The sequence below is a fragment of the Ruditapes philippinarum genome, unplaced genomic scaffold, assembly GCF_026571515.1.
Source record: "Ruditapes philippinarum isolate M1 unplaced genomic scaffold, ASM2657151v2 ctg14532_1_1_1_1, whole genome shotgun sequence".
NCBI lineage: Eukaryota > Metazoa > Mollusca > Bivalvia > Venerida > Veneridae > Ruditapes > Ruditapes philippinarum.
This window is the reverse complement of record NW_026856133.1, coordinates 7,296-22,777: the sequence shown is the minus strand read 5'-3', so window position 1 is coordinate 22,777 and position 15,482 is coordinate 7,296. Positions and strand designations below refer to the sequence as shown.

The 15,482-nt window shown below is 33.5% G+C and overlaps 1 protein-coding gene across 1 annotated transcript; it reads left to right on the top strand.

Annotated features, from left to right (window-relative positions):
- Positions 1 to 1,859: 1,859 nt before the first annotated feature.
- On the top strand, positions 1,860 to 13,611 carry LOC132745511 (peroxisomal biogenesis factor 19-like; the record flags this gene model as incomplete). Its single annotated transcript, XM_060734462.1, is given in 6 exon segments — positions 1,860 to 1,930; positions 4,672 to 4,834; positions 6,112 to 6,197; positions 6,972 to 7,133; positions 9,421 to 9,597; positions 10,965 to 13,611. Coding segments are annotated over 5 exon segments (621 nt in total). The 3' UTR covers positions 11,085 to 13,611.
- Positions 13,612 to 15,482: the final 1,871 nt, after the last annotated feature.

The window sequence follows — 15,482 nt, the reverse complement described above, 5'->3', positions numbered from 1 at the left end:
TTTTTTAATTGTTTTTTATTTGATTTGCTTTTTAAATATACATGTGTAGTCTATAGCCGGGAAAGCCAAAGCTGAAGTAATTGTTAGAAGGCCAAGTTGACCTGTGCCTTTTTAGCTCACCTGTCACAAAGTGACAGGGTGAGCTTTTTGTGATCGCTTTTCGTCCGGCGTCCGTCCGGCGTCCGTCCGTCGTCCGTCCGTAAACTTTTGCTTCAAATGACATCTCCTCATAAACCACTGAGCCAATCCAAGTTTGTTCAAATAAAAGCCCTGGGGTCAAAATTGGCCCCGCCCCAGGGGGGCATTGATTTTCCCTTTATGCATATAGTAAAAACTTAAAAAACTTCTTTTAAAAAACTCAAGGAGCTAGAGCTTAGTTATTAAGCATGGAAAATCTTCTAAAGGGTGTCTACCAAGTTTGTTCAAATAAAAGCACTGTGATCAAACTTGTCCCCGCCCAAGGGGGTTATTGATTTTCCTTATTTATGCATATTGTAAAAACTTAAAAAATCTTTTTTTTAAAAAACCCAAAGAGCTAGTGCTTAGATAATCAATACCATGAAACATCTTCTAGTTAGTGTCTACCAAGTTTATTCAAATAAAAGCCCTGGGGTCAAAATTGGCCCGCCCATGGGGGGCATTGATTTTCCCTATATGCATATAGTAAAACTTTAAAAAATTATCTTTTAAAGAACCCAAAGAGTTAGAGCTAAGATAATAAGCATGAAACATCTTCTAGTGAGTGTCTACCAAGTTTGTTCAAATTAAAGCCCTGGGGTCAAAATTGGCCCCGCCCCGGGGGTCATTGATTTTCCCTTTATGCATATAGTAAAAATCTTCTTTTACAGAACCATAAGAGCTAGAGCTTAGATAGTTGGCATGAAACATCTTCTAGTGAATGTCTACCAAGTTTGTTCAAATAAAAGCCCTGGGGTCAAAATTGACCCCACCCCAGGGGGTCATAGATTTTCCCTATATGCATATAGTAAAAACTTAAAAAATCTTCTTTTAAAGAACCCAAAGAGCTAGAGCTAAGATATTTAGCATGAAACATGTTCTAATGGGTGTCTACCAAGTATGTTCAAATAAAAGCCCTGGGGTCAAAACTGGCCCTGCCCGGGGGGGGGGTCATTGATTTTTTCCTTATATGTGTATAGCAAAAAGTTAAAAATCTTCTTTGGAAAAACCCAAATAGCTAGAGTTAAGATATTAAGCATGAAACATCTTTAAGTAAATATCTACAAAGTTTGTTAATATAAACGCCCGGGGTCAAAACTGGCCCTGCTCCAGGGGTGTCATTGTTTTTAACTAAATGTGTATAGTTAAAACTTTAAAATCTTCTTTTAAAAAAGCCAATGAGCTAGAACTTAGATGTTTAGCATGAAACATCTTCTTATGGGTGTCTACCAAGTCTGTTCAAATAAACAAATAAAAGCCCTTGGGTAAAAATTGGCCCGGGGGTGGGGGGGGCCTATATACAGGTGAGCGACCTCAGGGCCATCATGGCCCTCTTGTTCAAGTTTTTGGGTTATGGCCAAATTTTTGGTACTCGTGGGAACAGAATTTTGTGATTGTTAAGTTGATACTCATTTTGAGGTTTAGTTTGTATTGTTAGCTTTAATTAAAATGTTCCATAACATCATTCATTCATTGACTCCAGGATGAATTGACATGTGACATGTGACATGCAATAATTGACCCTAATTGGCACTGATAATCTTGTTCTTTTCTCATTGATGCCAGTCTAAGTGTATCTTAAGTTTGTAGTGCCACATTTGTCTGCATCACCACATTAGATGATTAGTCATAAAATAATTGCCTAAAAAACATTTTTAAAAGCTTTGATTTTATTTATATAGATGCATTGGAAGATTTTGACAAACCAGGGGTTGGAAAACAGACAGCAGGAGCAGAAGGTGGCAAACCAAAGGTAGGAAATGTGGTTTTGAAATATCTTTACTGTATCTGACTTATCTTTTCTCCAGTTTTATTTGGCTTAACCTTTTTTTATCCCACCGCAGCATCTGTGATGCAGTTGCATATAGCGATTCACCTGTGTGTGTGTTTGTATGTATGTGTGTTATATAGATTATTTAGTAAACTTAAAAAATCTTCTTGTGAAAAACCACTAGTCCAATTTCAACCAAACTTGGCAGGATTGATCCTTGGGTGAAGGGCTTCCAAATTTGTTCTAAGAATTTCATTCCATTGAGAAATCTGGTTGCCATGGCAACCAAAAGGAATTATTAGAATTTTTTTTAAAAATCTTCTTGTAAAGACCCACAAGGCCTAGAGCATAGATATTTTGCATAAAAAATTGTCTGGTAGACCTCTACCAAGATTGTTCAAATTTTAGCCCTGGGGCCAAAATTGGCCCTGCCCCGGGGGTCATTGATTTTCACTATATGTACATAAAGTAAAAAATTAAAAAATCTTATTTTCTGAAGGTACAAGGCTTAGAGCTTTGATATTTGGTATATGATATCATCTATAGATACTCTACCTATGTTAGGTTTTTGCTGGTATTATTATAAAGAATCATTATAGGTTATCCCAGTTTGAGCTTTAAGTAAGGTATATTGTTGCCTATTCAAACAATTATCACATTAAGTTACTACATTCAAAACATAACATAAATAGTATTTGCTATATTGAAATTTTTATTACCCAGAAATGCCCAGTAATGTCAAGTATTTCCCAGAAAAACCCGGGTTTTCCCAGTATTCCCGCAGGGCAATACTCATAAAACCCAGGTTTTTGCCAGCCCTGACCTTCACCACCAATTCAATAGACTCCGCTGCATTGATAAATTCCTACTGTGATCTTTTATTTGAATAACAATAGATTTAACCACTAATCTGATAATAAGAATTAGATAGGTCAGTGATCTATGCATTATGGCAATCTTCAATTGTATAGAAACAAAAAAATTCTGTTCCTACATTACTTTTTAGTGTTGTTTTAATGCAGTGGCATAGCATTTTTCACAAATGCAATCTTGTTTTGGTAATATTTTTTAAGTCTTTGTTTATAAAAAACTGCTGTAAAAGAATAGAAAAGAATATGATAGAGTAACAGTTGCTGAATTGTGTCTATCACTTTAATGTTGAAAGCATTTCTGTGCAGCTACTCAGCCATCTTGATAATTTTAGGTTTAATTCCTACAAGTAACAAGTTTTATAATAATATTTTTTTTTTAGATTTTATAGTATAGAAAATTTGCTTTTTAGCTCGACTATTCGAAGAATATGAGAGCTATTGTAGTCGCCCCGGCGTCGGCGTCCGCGTCAGCGTTGGTTAAAGTTTTTTGTAAAGTCAAATATCTCAATTATTACTTGAGATATTCAATTGAAACTTACAATAGTTATTTATAGTAACAAGGTACATCAGCTTGACAAGTTGGATAACTCTGCCTACAATATTGACAGAATTATGCCCCTTTTTAACTTAGAAATTTTGGTTAAAGTTTTTTGAAAAGTCAAATATCTCAATTATTGCTTGAGATATTCAATTTAAACTTACAATATTTATTTATAGTAACAAGGTCCATCAGATTGACAAGTTGGATAACTCTGCCTACCATATTGACAGAATTATGCCCCTTTTTAACTTAGAAATTTTGGTTAAAGTTTTTTGTTAAGTCAAATATCTCAATTATTGCTTGAGATATTCAATTGAAACTAACAATACTTATTTATAGTAACAATGTACATCAGATTGACAAGTAGGATAACTCTGCCTACCATATTGACAGAATTATGCCCATTTGGAACTTCGAAATGTTGGTTAAAGTTTTTTTGTAAAGTCAAATATCTCAATTATTGCTTGAGATATTCAATTGAAATTTAAAATTCTTATTTATAATAACAATGTACATCAGTTTGCAAAATTGCATACCTCTGTCTGCAATATTTGCAGAATTATTTGCCCCTTTGAAACTTTGAAATTTTGGTTAAAGGTTAAAAATCTTCAAAGATATTTACTTGAAATTTTACACATGCACTTAGGGTCATAATTGGAGGGGCATAATTGTATGTCACTGACCAAGTTCCATAACTCTATCTTGCATTAAGGCTGATTTATCTCCCCTTTTCTACTTAGTCTCTTGGTTATTGTTAACATGCAAGTTTTACATATCTCAATAACTATCAAATATATTTTTTTTAAACTTCACATATGCATGTAGGGTCATAATTGTATGTCACTGACCAAGATCCATAATTATATCTTGCATTTAGGCTGATTTTCTCCCCTTTTTAACTTAGAAATTCATAGTAAAGTTTTTGCTTGTAAGCCGTTATCTCCATAACTACTGAAAGATTTGTGCCATTTTTTGGGGACAATTGTATGCATTCATAATAACAAAGCAGTGATTTGCTTGATAAAACATCTTATAATAACAAGCCTTTGTACCTTTTCTGTCAAATTTATGTATTCATAGGTAATTAGTATTATTATACTCAATAAAAAAAACCTCGTGACATTACCTTCCAAATAGTCAAGCCAACTCTGTATCATTAGACTCTCTCTAAGACCTATAACATGAATTTATAAAAAAAAATTAGCCCTTTTGTGAACTTAAAAAATTTAACATTATCAAGGCTCTTTTACTATCAAGCACTTAGAATAGTCGAGCGTGCTGTCCTACAGACAGCTCTTGTTTTATTGCAGGAAACACATTCTAGTGCTGGGGACCCTATATCTGATGTATTTGCAGAGCAATTTTCTGATGAACTGTCGAAGGAATTTGAAGATGCAATGAAAAATTTTCTGTCAGATGACCCTGCTATGATGCAACAGATAGAGAAACTTGCAGAGGCTGCAGGAGGTGCAGGTATAGAAATTAGTAAAAGTGCTTGTATATTTTCGTATAAAACTTTGTCTCTTTATCTCATTTTTAAACCCTTAAAGATCCTGTAACTCATTTTTTTTATGGTTTTAAATCGTAGATTTGATGCTCAAATGAAGATTTATTAATATTGTAAGTTCCAAAAAGCATTATTTGTAAAGATATTACCAAATTTACATTTCATGTTAATAAAGGGAGGTAATTAGAACTTTATTTTCTATAAAGTCTAAGCAAAATTTTTTAATAAGCAATGAATACATATATTTTAATGATTACATATAATGTGCATAAACATTTGCAGTACATATTTAACATATTCTTGAATGTTTGAAAATTGTTTTAGAAGAATAATTATATTCATATATAAAATTTCACTTAAGTGTTGTTACATCCTCAATTACAACATCCAGTGTCTATTCTAGGATTTAAAAAACTTATTGAAAAGTGAGAATTTATTACATTTGTTGATCTTTTCCTTTCTATCTCTATGTAAAGTTTTCCTCCTGCCTCTGAAAAAATAGAAGGGAATTCTCAAAAATATGATTGAATAACCCCATCCCCCTCCTAGAATAGACACTGCCTTAACATGCTGAATTTGTGAAGAGGATTTGTCCTCTTTGGATATCAATTCAAAGAATGTATGTAGCCTGGTTCTAAACTTGTGACAAAGGCTGCATACTTTGGCTCAAGCGGGTTAAGGGTTCAAGGGAGAATGTTCAATCGGTCTTGAATTTTGCCTTGATTAACACTCTTATAGTCCATAAAGGTTTGGTTTATTTGCTCAGAATTTCAACATGAAAGAATTTGCATAGCCCTCTTCAAAATCTCAGTAATTGTAAATGGTATGGATGCCATTACTCTGTGGTACTTCTGTAACTGTACAATGTCATGCCGTACTTGTACATGAAATTTAGTTAAAATTTTTACGAAGTTGCATGAAATTTGGGCTTTATACCGGTATTCGGTATTGAACCTAAACTGGATTCATAGGCTCAGTTTAAACATCAATTTCAGTATCTGTTTAAATATGGGCCAAAAAAATATTTTGACACTCTGATAGCCATTTGAACTTCTAGTGTGTTTTATTATTTTCATTTTACTAACATTACTAGGCAGTGATATAATCGGGTATCTAGGATGCAGAAACACATATGGGGTTTAACTTTCTTTTGTTCTCAAATTGAGATCATAATGTTAAGTTTAAGCATGCATGTTTCACAAACTTCTCTTTAATATTATTTTGTAAAAAATATTGATTTTAGGTGATTCACCTGAAGGGCAGAAGGAATTTGGAGAAACATTGAAGCAAACATTGAACAGTTTAGCACAAAATACAGAAGGCTTACAGGTAGCTTTAGTTGCTGTTAATGAACTTAAATTTAAAGAATAAATAACATTGTTTATAAAAAAACATCTCTCTATTAAATGACTGGTTTTATTTTGTGTTTTTACTCTATTAAAGAATATGCATTTGTAACTTAAAAACATGCTTAATTTGCATAATAAATTATCATGAAAACTAAACTGAATTGAAGTATATGAATGACTATCAAAATTTTATTGGAAAAGTAAAATTTTGTAAATAAATTTCAACCTTAAAATTTCACAAATTAAATTGATCAAAATCCTTTTGAAAGTAGTATATCATCATTATCAATATTATATATATACATGAAGACAGAATGTTGCAAAAAAAAAGTTGGATTTTAAGCTCAATTATGAAAAGAATAGGGTACTATATTGTACTCACCAGGTGTCTTGTGTCAGAGTTTAGTTATGTTTATTGGTGTAAGCTGCTATCTGCGAAACTAATGCAGGGGATGGCTGAATCTATACACACTTAGTTAAGAGCATAATAGGAGGTCACTATCTAAGGCCTATAACTCTAACATAGATTTTGACAGAATTATGGCACTTTTGAACAAAGAATATTGTACATTTTCCAAGGTCTTGTTTTACCATCAAGCACTGAGAATAGTTTAGTACGCTGTTCTACTGAGAGCTCTTGTTATTAAAGTTTATGTTTTTATGTTGAATATCAGACTGTAAAATTGATGCTTTTAAACCCTTTGTTTCCATGACAAAAGATGACAAAAATTTTGTTAAATTTAATGTATTCTAGGACCATGGTGGCATGGACGATGAAATGATGAAGATGTTTTCAGGAATGGGACTGGAAGCAGGTGGTCAGGAGGAGGGCTTTATGCCAATGATGCAGAACATGATGAAAACATTATTGTCCAAGGACGTTCTTTATCCTTCCTTAAAGGAAATATCAGAAAAGGTACGCATAATATTATGTTTGTTAAATGTGAACTGATGTGTTGCTTTTATGTTGTCCTAACTATATTCTGTGAAACATAAATGGTTGGTGGTTCGCTTTTTCATCCTTCAATCTATTCCTCTATCACAGTTTCTTACTGCTTCTAGTTACAAATACTTTCATAAATTAACTTCAGTCAGTGCTCACACTGGCTTAAAAGAAATAATAGCCAATATTTTAAACTTAAAAAAATAATAGCCAACAGTTCAGCGGACTATTCACGATTCTGCGATTAACAACATGAGCAGTTGATTCAATATACATTACATATAAAACTTTTTAAGTTTTATAATAATTTTTAGCTCGACTATTCGATAAGAATAAGTAGAGCTATTGTAGTCACCCGAGCGTCGGCGTCGGCGTAACCACTTATGTTAAAGTTTTTGTAATAGTTCAAATATTTTCAAAGTCCATTGACATATGGCTTTGAAACTTTGCACACTTGTTCACCATCATGACCCCAACCTATAGACAGGAGGAGGTAACTGTATCAAGCATTTTGACAGAATTATGCCCCTTTTTTCGACTTAGAATTTACGTTAAAGTTTTTGTAATAGTTCAAATATTTTCAAAGTCCATTGACATATGGCTTTGAAACTTTGCACACTTGTTCACCATCATGACCCCAACCTGTAAACAGGAGTAGGTAACTGTATCAAGCATTTTGACAGAATTATGCCCCTTTTTCGACTTAGAATTTACGTTAAAGTTTTTGTAATAGTTCAAATATTTTCAAAGTCCATTGACATATGGCTTTGAAACTTTGCACACTTGTTCACCATCATGACCCCAACCTATAGACAGGAGGAGGTAACTGTATCAAGCATTTTGACAGAATTATGCCCCTTTTTCGACTTAGAATTTACGTTAAAGTTTTTGTAATAGTTCAAATATTTTCAAAGTCCATTGACATATGGCTTTGAAACTTTGCACACTTGTTCACCATCATGACCCCAACCTGTAGACAGGAGTAGGTAACTGTATCAAGCATTTTGACAGAATTATGCCCCTTTTTCGACTTAGAATTTACGTTAAAGTTTTTGTAATAGTTCAAATATTTTCAAAGTCCATTGACATATGGCTTTGAAACTTTGCACACTTGTTCACCATCATTACCCCAACCTGTAAACAGGAGGAGGTAACTGTATCAAGCATTTTGACAGAATTATGCCCCTTTTTCGACTTAGAATTTACGTTAAAGTTTTTGTAATAGTTCAAATATTTTCAAAGTCCATTGACATATGGCTTTGAAACTTTGCACACTTGTTCACCATCATTACCCCAACCTGTAAACAGGAGGAGGTAACTGTATCAAGCATTTTGACAGAATTATGCCCCTTTTTCGACTTAGAATTTACGTTAAAGTTTTTGTAATAGTTCAAATATTTTCAAAGTCCATTGACATATGGCTTTGAAACTTTGCACACTTGTTCACCATCGTGACCCCAACCTGTAGACAGGAGTAGGTAACTGTATCAAGCATTTTGACAGAATTATGCCCCTTTTTCGACTTAGAATTTACGTTAAAGTTTTTGTAATAGTTCAAATATTTTCAAAGTCCATTGACATATGGCTTTGAAACTTTGCACATTGTTCACCATCATTACCCCAACCTGTGAACAGGAGTAGGTAACTGTATCAAGCATTATTTTTTTACTATCAAGCGCTAGAATAGTTGAGCGTTGCTGTCCTACCGACAGCTCTTGTTGAAATACACTGATACATTTGTGTATGAACCACAGCTTTAATAACTATGAAAACTTTGATGGAACGGAATAAAAATGTTAAATTTTAGAATCAGAGTTTAAAGAGTAATAATGATTCATTCTACCTTTATATAATGCTTGAGTATTTACAATATTAGGGGTATGCATGTAGACCTACATTGTTTTACTTTTCTTGATATCTTTTGTTTGTTCTAAAAATCAAATTTTGTCAGCTATAACCACTGTCAATTTCCAAATTTCACACCCAACTGGAATTAGGTCATATTAGCCTATAGAAATTAAACTTGCAAAGACAGTCACATTCACAGAATGCAGTCTTTTTCTGAATAACTTACTGAAAAATGTCATCATCACCAATGTAATGCATATTGCCCTGTCATCGTATAATAATAATTCATATTTTGGTTCCTAACATGGACCACTACACATGACTGTGTGAAATTCCATAAAACATTAGACAACACACTATCTTATTAATTATCAAAGCAATATGTTTACCTGTATGAGATGCAACTTTTCAGTATCCAAAATGGTTGACTGACAATGAAGGAAAAATAACACAGAAACAGCATTCAGATTACACTAAACAGAATGAAATCATTAAGGAAATCCTAGTCGAATTTGAAAAAGAAAAAGCTGCAGATTCAGAAGAAGTCAAGAAACAGAGATTTGAAAAAATCATGGATATGATGCAGAGAGTAAGTATTTACTTCTAGATTTGACATGCACAACTGTTCAGGTTCAAATCCTGCAAGGTACTTCAGATTCTTTCATGTAAGGTAGCTATCTAGCTGACTTATGAAAGATTGATGGTTCTACTTACAGTATGCCCATACCACATGACTTTTGGGTCACTTTAAGTCTGACTTTTTTTTCAGAGAGTTATTGTCAAAGTCATGTCAGCGCTCTAGTACCTGTTGCCTCACACGTTGCAGTTGCCGTCTGTAAACTTAACATTGATCATAACTTTTTTATGTCTTGGTGTATTGTCTTCATACTTGACCACAACAATCTTTGACCACCATACTAACTTAGACCTTCATTCATAAATGATCTTGACATATAAATTTAAATGTCTGAAATTTGCTTGATTTTTATATGCCCGAAAGGGCATATTATGTTATACCCCCTGGCGTCCGTCTGTCTGTCCGTCCGTACGTCCATCCGTTAGCAATTTGGTTTCCGGAGCATAACTTAAGTTCCATTTGGCCCACAATGTTCAAACTTCATAGGATGATTGTCCATATTGGGTAGAAGACCCCTATTGATTTTGGGGTCAAAAGGTCAAAGGTCAAGGTTCAAACTAAATTACCTTATAACTAAAAACAGTTTCTGGAGGCATAATTAAGTTCGCATTTGACCCACCCAATGTTTCAAACTTCATAGGATGATTGTCCATATTGGGTAGAAGACCCCTATTGATTTTTGGGGTCAAAGGTCAAAGGTGAAGGTCACTATTACCTTGATACTGAAAACAGTTTCCGGAGCATATGTTAAGTTCCATTTGGCCCACAATGTTCAAACTTCATAGGATGATTGTCCATATTGAGTAGAAGACCCCTATTGATTTTGGGGTCAAAAGTGAAGGATCAAGGTCATCCTTACTAAAAAAAAAATACTTTCGGGCATATAATGCTCCGTCTAGCGGTGCTCTTGTTGTTATTTGTAGCTATAACTTAGTTATTTTTGCAATTGTCTCCAAAACTTTAATACAACAATCCTTTTGGATAGACCTTCAAGACAGACCTTGACCTTCACTCATGAATGGCCTTGACTTTGAAGGTCAAATTATTTTTTTTTAAAATTCTGTTACTGGCTATAACATTGTTATTAATGAATGAATTTACTTTATATTTAGAGACAACATTCTTCTGGACCAGACCATCTAGGCAAAATAAACAGGTCTTCAAAGGTTGACTTTAACATTATAATTGTGTAAAGTTTGTCTCCGCAAAAATGCCCATCATAAGAAATCACAAATACTTTATACTCTTCAAGAAAAACAGTATTGAAATTGTATGAATGCATAATGTATATCTTGCATATAGTTTTAATTCTGTTTCAGATGCAAGACCTTGGTCAACCCCCAAAAGAAATAGTTGGTGATATGGCTCCCGGCCTGGACTTTGATGCTAATGGTGTGCCAAAATTTCCTGGAACTTCAGATGCTTGTTCAGTCATGTGACCTTCCACCTCTGTTGTGATTGGTTCATTTTGAATCCCACTACAAATGTTTTTTACATCATGTGATACTGCACCTTCATTGTGATTGGTCAATACTGAATTGCACTGCAGAAGTATGGTGCATCATGTGACAATGTATCTTTGTTGTGATTGGTTCATTTTGAATTGCTTTTGCCATGTGATAGCTATTTTTACTAAAAATAGCCATTAAGGTTCTTAAGTTCCTGAAATGAACATATTCCTTTTGTATATATGGAAATGCATTTCAGTGCAATGTATTTTTACCCTTTTTTTTTCAATTTTTTACTTCTTGATTATGAAATGTAAAACACTCATTCCTTATTGAGCTGTTACAGGAATATGTTTTTATTATTTTAATTCAAATATTTTCTGCATTTTTCAAGGCATACTATTCACTCCTGGACCAATATGTTAACAATATTATGAAATTAGTTGCTACCTATGATGCAGAAAGCTCTTATGATTCAATTATAAGCAAAAAAAATTCAAAATATAAACAAGACTTTTTTTTGACTTCGTTAGTACACTTGTAATAAGTAAATGCAGGTATTTAGTACCGTTAAATAAAGTATGAATAATAAATAAAGTATAAATGAATTGGTAGTGTTCAACCTATCATCGAAGTGTTCCGAGTGTTTCGGAATATCTCTGTCAGAGGTGTTGTTTTTACTTTATTTAAACGTGATAATTTTTCGATTGATTTTGAAAGTTACTTTATATGTTTGTCATTGTTTCTTTTGTTCTTATCAATGACTATTATATTTATTTACTGTTTTTCCACATCCTACATCAGACTGGAAGTGTAATTTAGGACAGAAGACTGTGGGGTCTTCTAGCAATAGTCTGAATTGTATAGACACTTTCATTGCATGTTTTTTTAAAGCGTCTTACAATCAAATTATAGCTCAAATATAGCACCAGTCCAAGATTTTCAAAATGGCAGTGCCCTGCAAAGTAAGGATTTTACTCAAAATTGTTAGACATAATTTTTTAATGATTTTAATGTGATGTCAATTTAACTGACACATGTCATATATGTTAGCTAAGAGGCTAAGTTGTTTGAATACCAGAATTTTTGACATTCTTTGTAAAAGTGTAAATCTTTTTCTTATTAGAGGGTATGAAAATATATTAAAAACAGAACTTTTAGTTTCTTAAGTATGAGTGGGCTTTCAAAGCTTTCTAAACCCATAATCTGCCTATAAGATGGGTTAACTCACTTCATTTACTGTACATTTTATTTTCCTACAAGACAGGCCTACCTGACAATTTTGTATACAAGTTAAGTTTATCTGATTTATTGATTTTTAGTGCACTTTTGACCAGGCTTTCTTACACCAAACTCTGGTTACCAGATTAGTAAATATTGGCAGGTGGCTTGGTGAAAAAATATTGTTCTGAGCGCAAATTTTCCCAGTATTACTGGAGGGATTTTAAACAAAATTTCACAAAACAGTTGTTGTCAAGAAACATATTGTCAGTGTTTTGTTATTTGCACTGTTATGGAAACAAATTTGTCAAAATTGTTTGAACAGGAATTGGTTATAATTTCCAAATACCCTGTTTGTATGACATACTGAATTTTGACCTTCTAAAATGAATTGAATTGAATAATGCTTCAGTATTAAGCTTAAAATAAACTTACTTTAAATGTATTATATGCATGTGATGTAATAAATTTACAGTTCTAATTGTGCTTTCAGTCCGCCAATGGAATTATTACTACCTATAAGTTAAGTTCTATATTAAGTCATTTTCTGAAAACATTCTCTTTTAGCTGTGAGATATTGCAGATTAATGCCTCCTTTACAAAGCTTTCCTATGTATAGCTTTATTTTCTTCAATTCCTCCCTTAATAAAATACAATTAACTTGTCCTTATGGTAATTGGGAACTGCTCATTTATAGATAAAGAGGGGTTTTAGTAAGAAAATTACTAAGGCAAGTATTGTTCAATATTTCAGAATTTTCAGAAGTTTTGGTCATTAGACTCATTACAGGAAAGGGACCTGATTCTTTCAAAGACTGTTCTTCTGTTTTTGGCACACATTTAAGAAATTTTATGTTCAATCAGAGACAGTCTTTAAAGTAAATTTACAGTTCAACCTCTGTAGAACCACCCTATGTAGAGCAATTTCCCCTATGACAACAATAGTATCAATATTTCCTAAAGTAAAAAAAAAAAGAAAAAGACATCCCAACAAATTTTAAACCTCTCTAAGGCAAGAACTTTCAGCAACAACCAATTTCTTTGTCTCTGAAAGGGGGCTTTTCTGCAGAGGTTGTATTAAACTTGTAGTTGAATATTTATGTGAAAAGTTATAATGTGGGTTCAACCATATCTATCACAATGTATATAAGTTATACATGTATTGTATATGTTTTTGTTTTTCTTTAATGAATATCTGTAACTGATTGTTGTGATTGTGAAACAGATTGTCTGTTTTCTGTACTAATTGTTAAGAAATATTTATATTGAAATTAAGAATTAAATTAGAATGATTAAAGAAGTACTTGCCTATCATTTTTTCCTACTTTTGGTAATTACGCTATCATATAATGGAATCACTTTGTTGTGTCCTTCAGTCAGTTTGGCGGTCCGTCCGTCTGTCTCGACTGTGTTCACTCTGTAAGTCCTATATCCTTTTCTTGAGGATTTTCTTCAAACTTGACTCACATGTTCGCCTTAACAAGCCAATGTACATATCTCATTTTGCTGCTGTACTGGCAGTGTCAATGTCACACTTGAAGGTCAAAGACCATTTTGTGTCCCTTTTATAAATTCTATGACTCTTGAAGGTTTTACTCAAAACTTGGCTCAAATGTTAACCTCAACAAGTTGATGTGCAGAACACATGTCACTGCTGTGCCAGATAAATGTCAAGGTCACCATCCTACATAGATCTTCTCTAAGGAGGTCTCTAGTCTTGGCATAACACCTCTGTTCTAGAGAAGTATTATTTCACAATGTGTACCAACTGAACAAAAACTTCATTTCAACGGTTTAAAATATCCCCTTGACCTTTAAATGGCATTGACCTTCAATGACAACTATGATTTTCACCACTGAGGCAGTTTTGGTCTACAAACAGACATTGTTCTAATGCGTTCAGTTTACACGAGAAAACCTAAATGACTTGTGACTGTCCAAAAATAAACTTTGTTTCGAAGTTAGATATGCCATTGATGTAATTTGAAGCACATAAATTAACTGAAGTATATGGTTTTAATAAAACGTATTTACAATGTTAAAGGCAACGCCATCAGTTACCTAGGAGATGGTCTTACAGATGATCATAAAACTGCCCCTTTGGGCATTAGATAGGACTGATTTTGAGAATTTGACTCCCTATAAGATGCTAGAGGCATTTTGTAGTACAAGTTGTATCTTGGTGTATTTTACCTATTTAAGGTTTGCTGAATCCGATAAAGGTGGATACCAAATTGAAAAACTCTAAAATGGCCACGAAATTTCTTTATCATAAATTGATGATATAGCAAATAAAACTTTAAAGGAATGGAAAAGCCTGAAATTTGTCACAAAGCATGTTCAGGTAAAAACAAATGAGACACCAAAACAGAATTAAAATATAACAATCCAATATTGCCGAAAAATCCAACATTTTCTATATAGAAGTAATATTAAAAATAGTACTGAAAATTTTGAGGCATTTTACGCAGCGAACACTACACTCTTCCCGGCCCTATCCGCTAGATATAGAGCTTTCATATATTTTATCTGGCACTCTATGCTCTATTCTCTGATTACTCTTGGGTGTTGGTGTTCGTTCTTCTGTTATCGGTCCTCGTCGCAGTTCTCTTGTTGTGAGTCCTTCTGTTATTGGTCGTGATCTTCGTTGTTTTGTAATCGGTCATGGTCTCAGTTCTTTTGTTGTCAGATGTTCTGTTATCGGTCCTCGTTTCTGTTGTTTTGTTGTCAGTTCTTCTGTTATCGGTCCCTGTCCTGTTCTGTTATCGGTTCTCGTCTTCGTTAAATATTCTCTGTTCTTCTGCCATCGGTTCTCGCTTCTTTTTTCTTGTTGTTAATTCTTCTGTCATCGACACCCGTCTTTGTTGTTGTCTGTTTTCTGTTATCGGTCCTTGTCTCTATTTTTCTGTTATCTTCTTGTCAGTCCTGTTATTGGTTCTGTTCTTCTGTTAGCGATCCTCGTTTCTGTTCGCTTGTTGTCTGTTATCGGTCCCTGTCCTGTCCTTCTGTTATCGGTTATTGTCTCTGTTCGTTTGTTGTCAGTTCTTCTGTTTTCGGTGCATGTCTCCGTTCGTTTGTTGTCATTTCTTCTGTTATCGGTCCCTGTCTCTGTTCTTCTGTTATCGGTACTTGTCTCATTTCGTTTGTTGTCAGTTCTTCTGTTATTGGT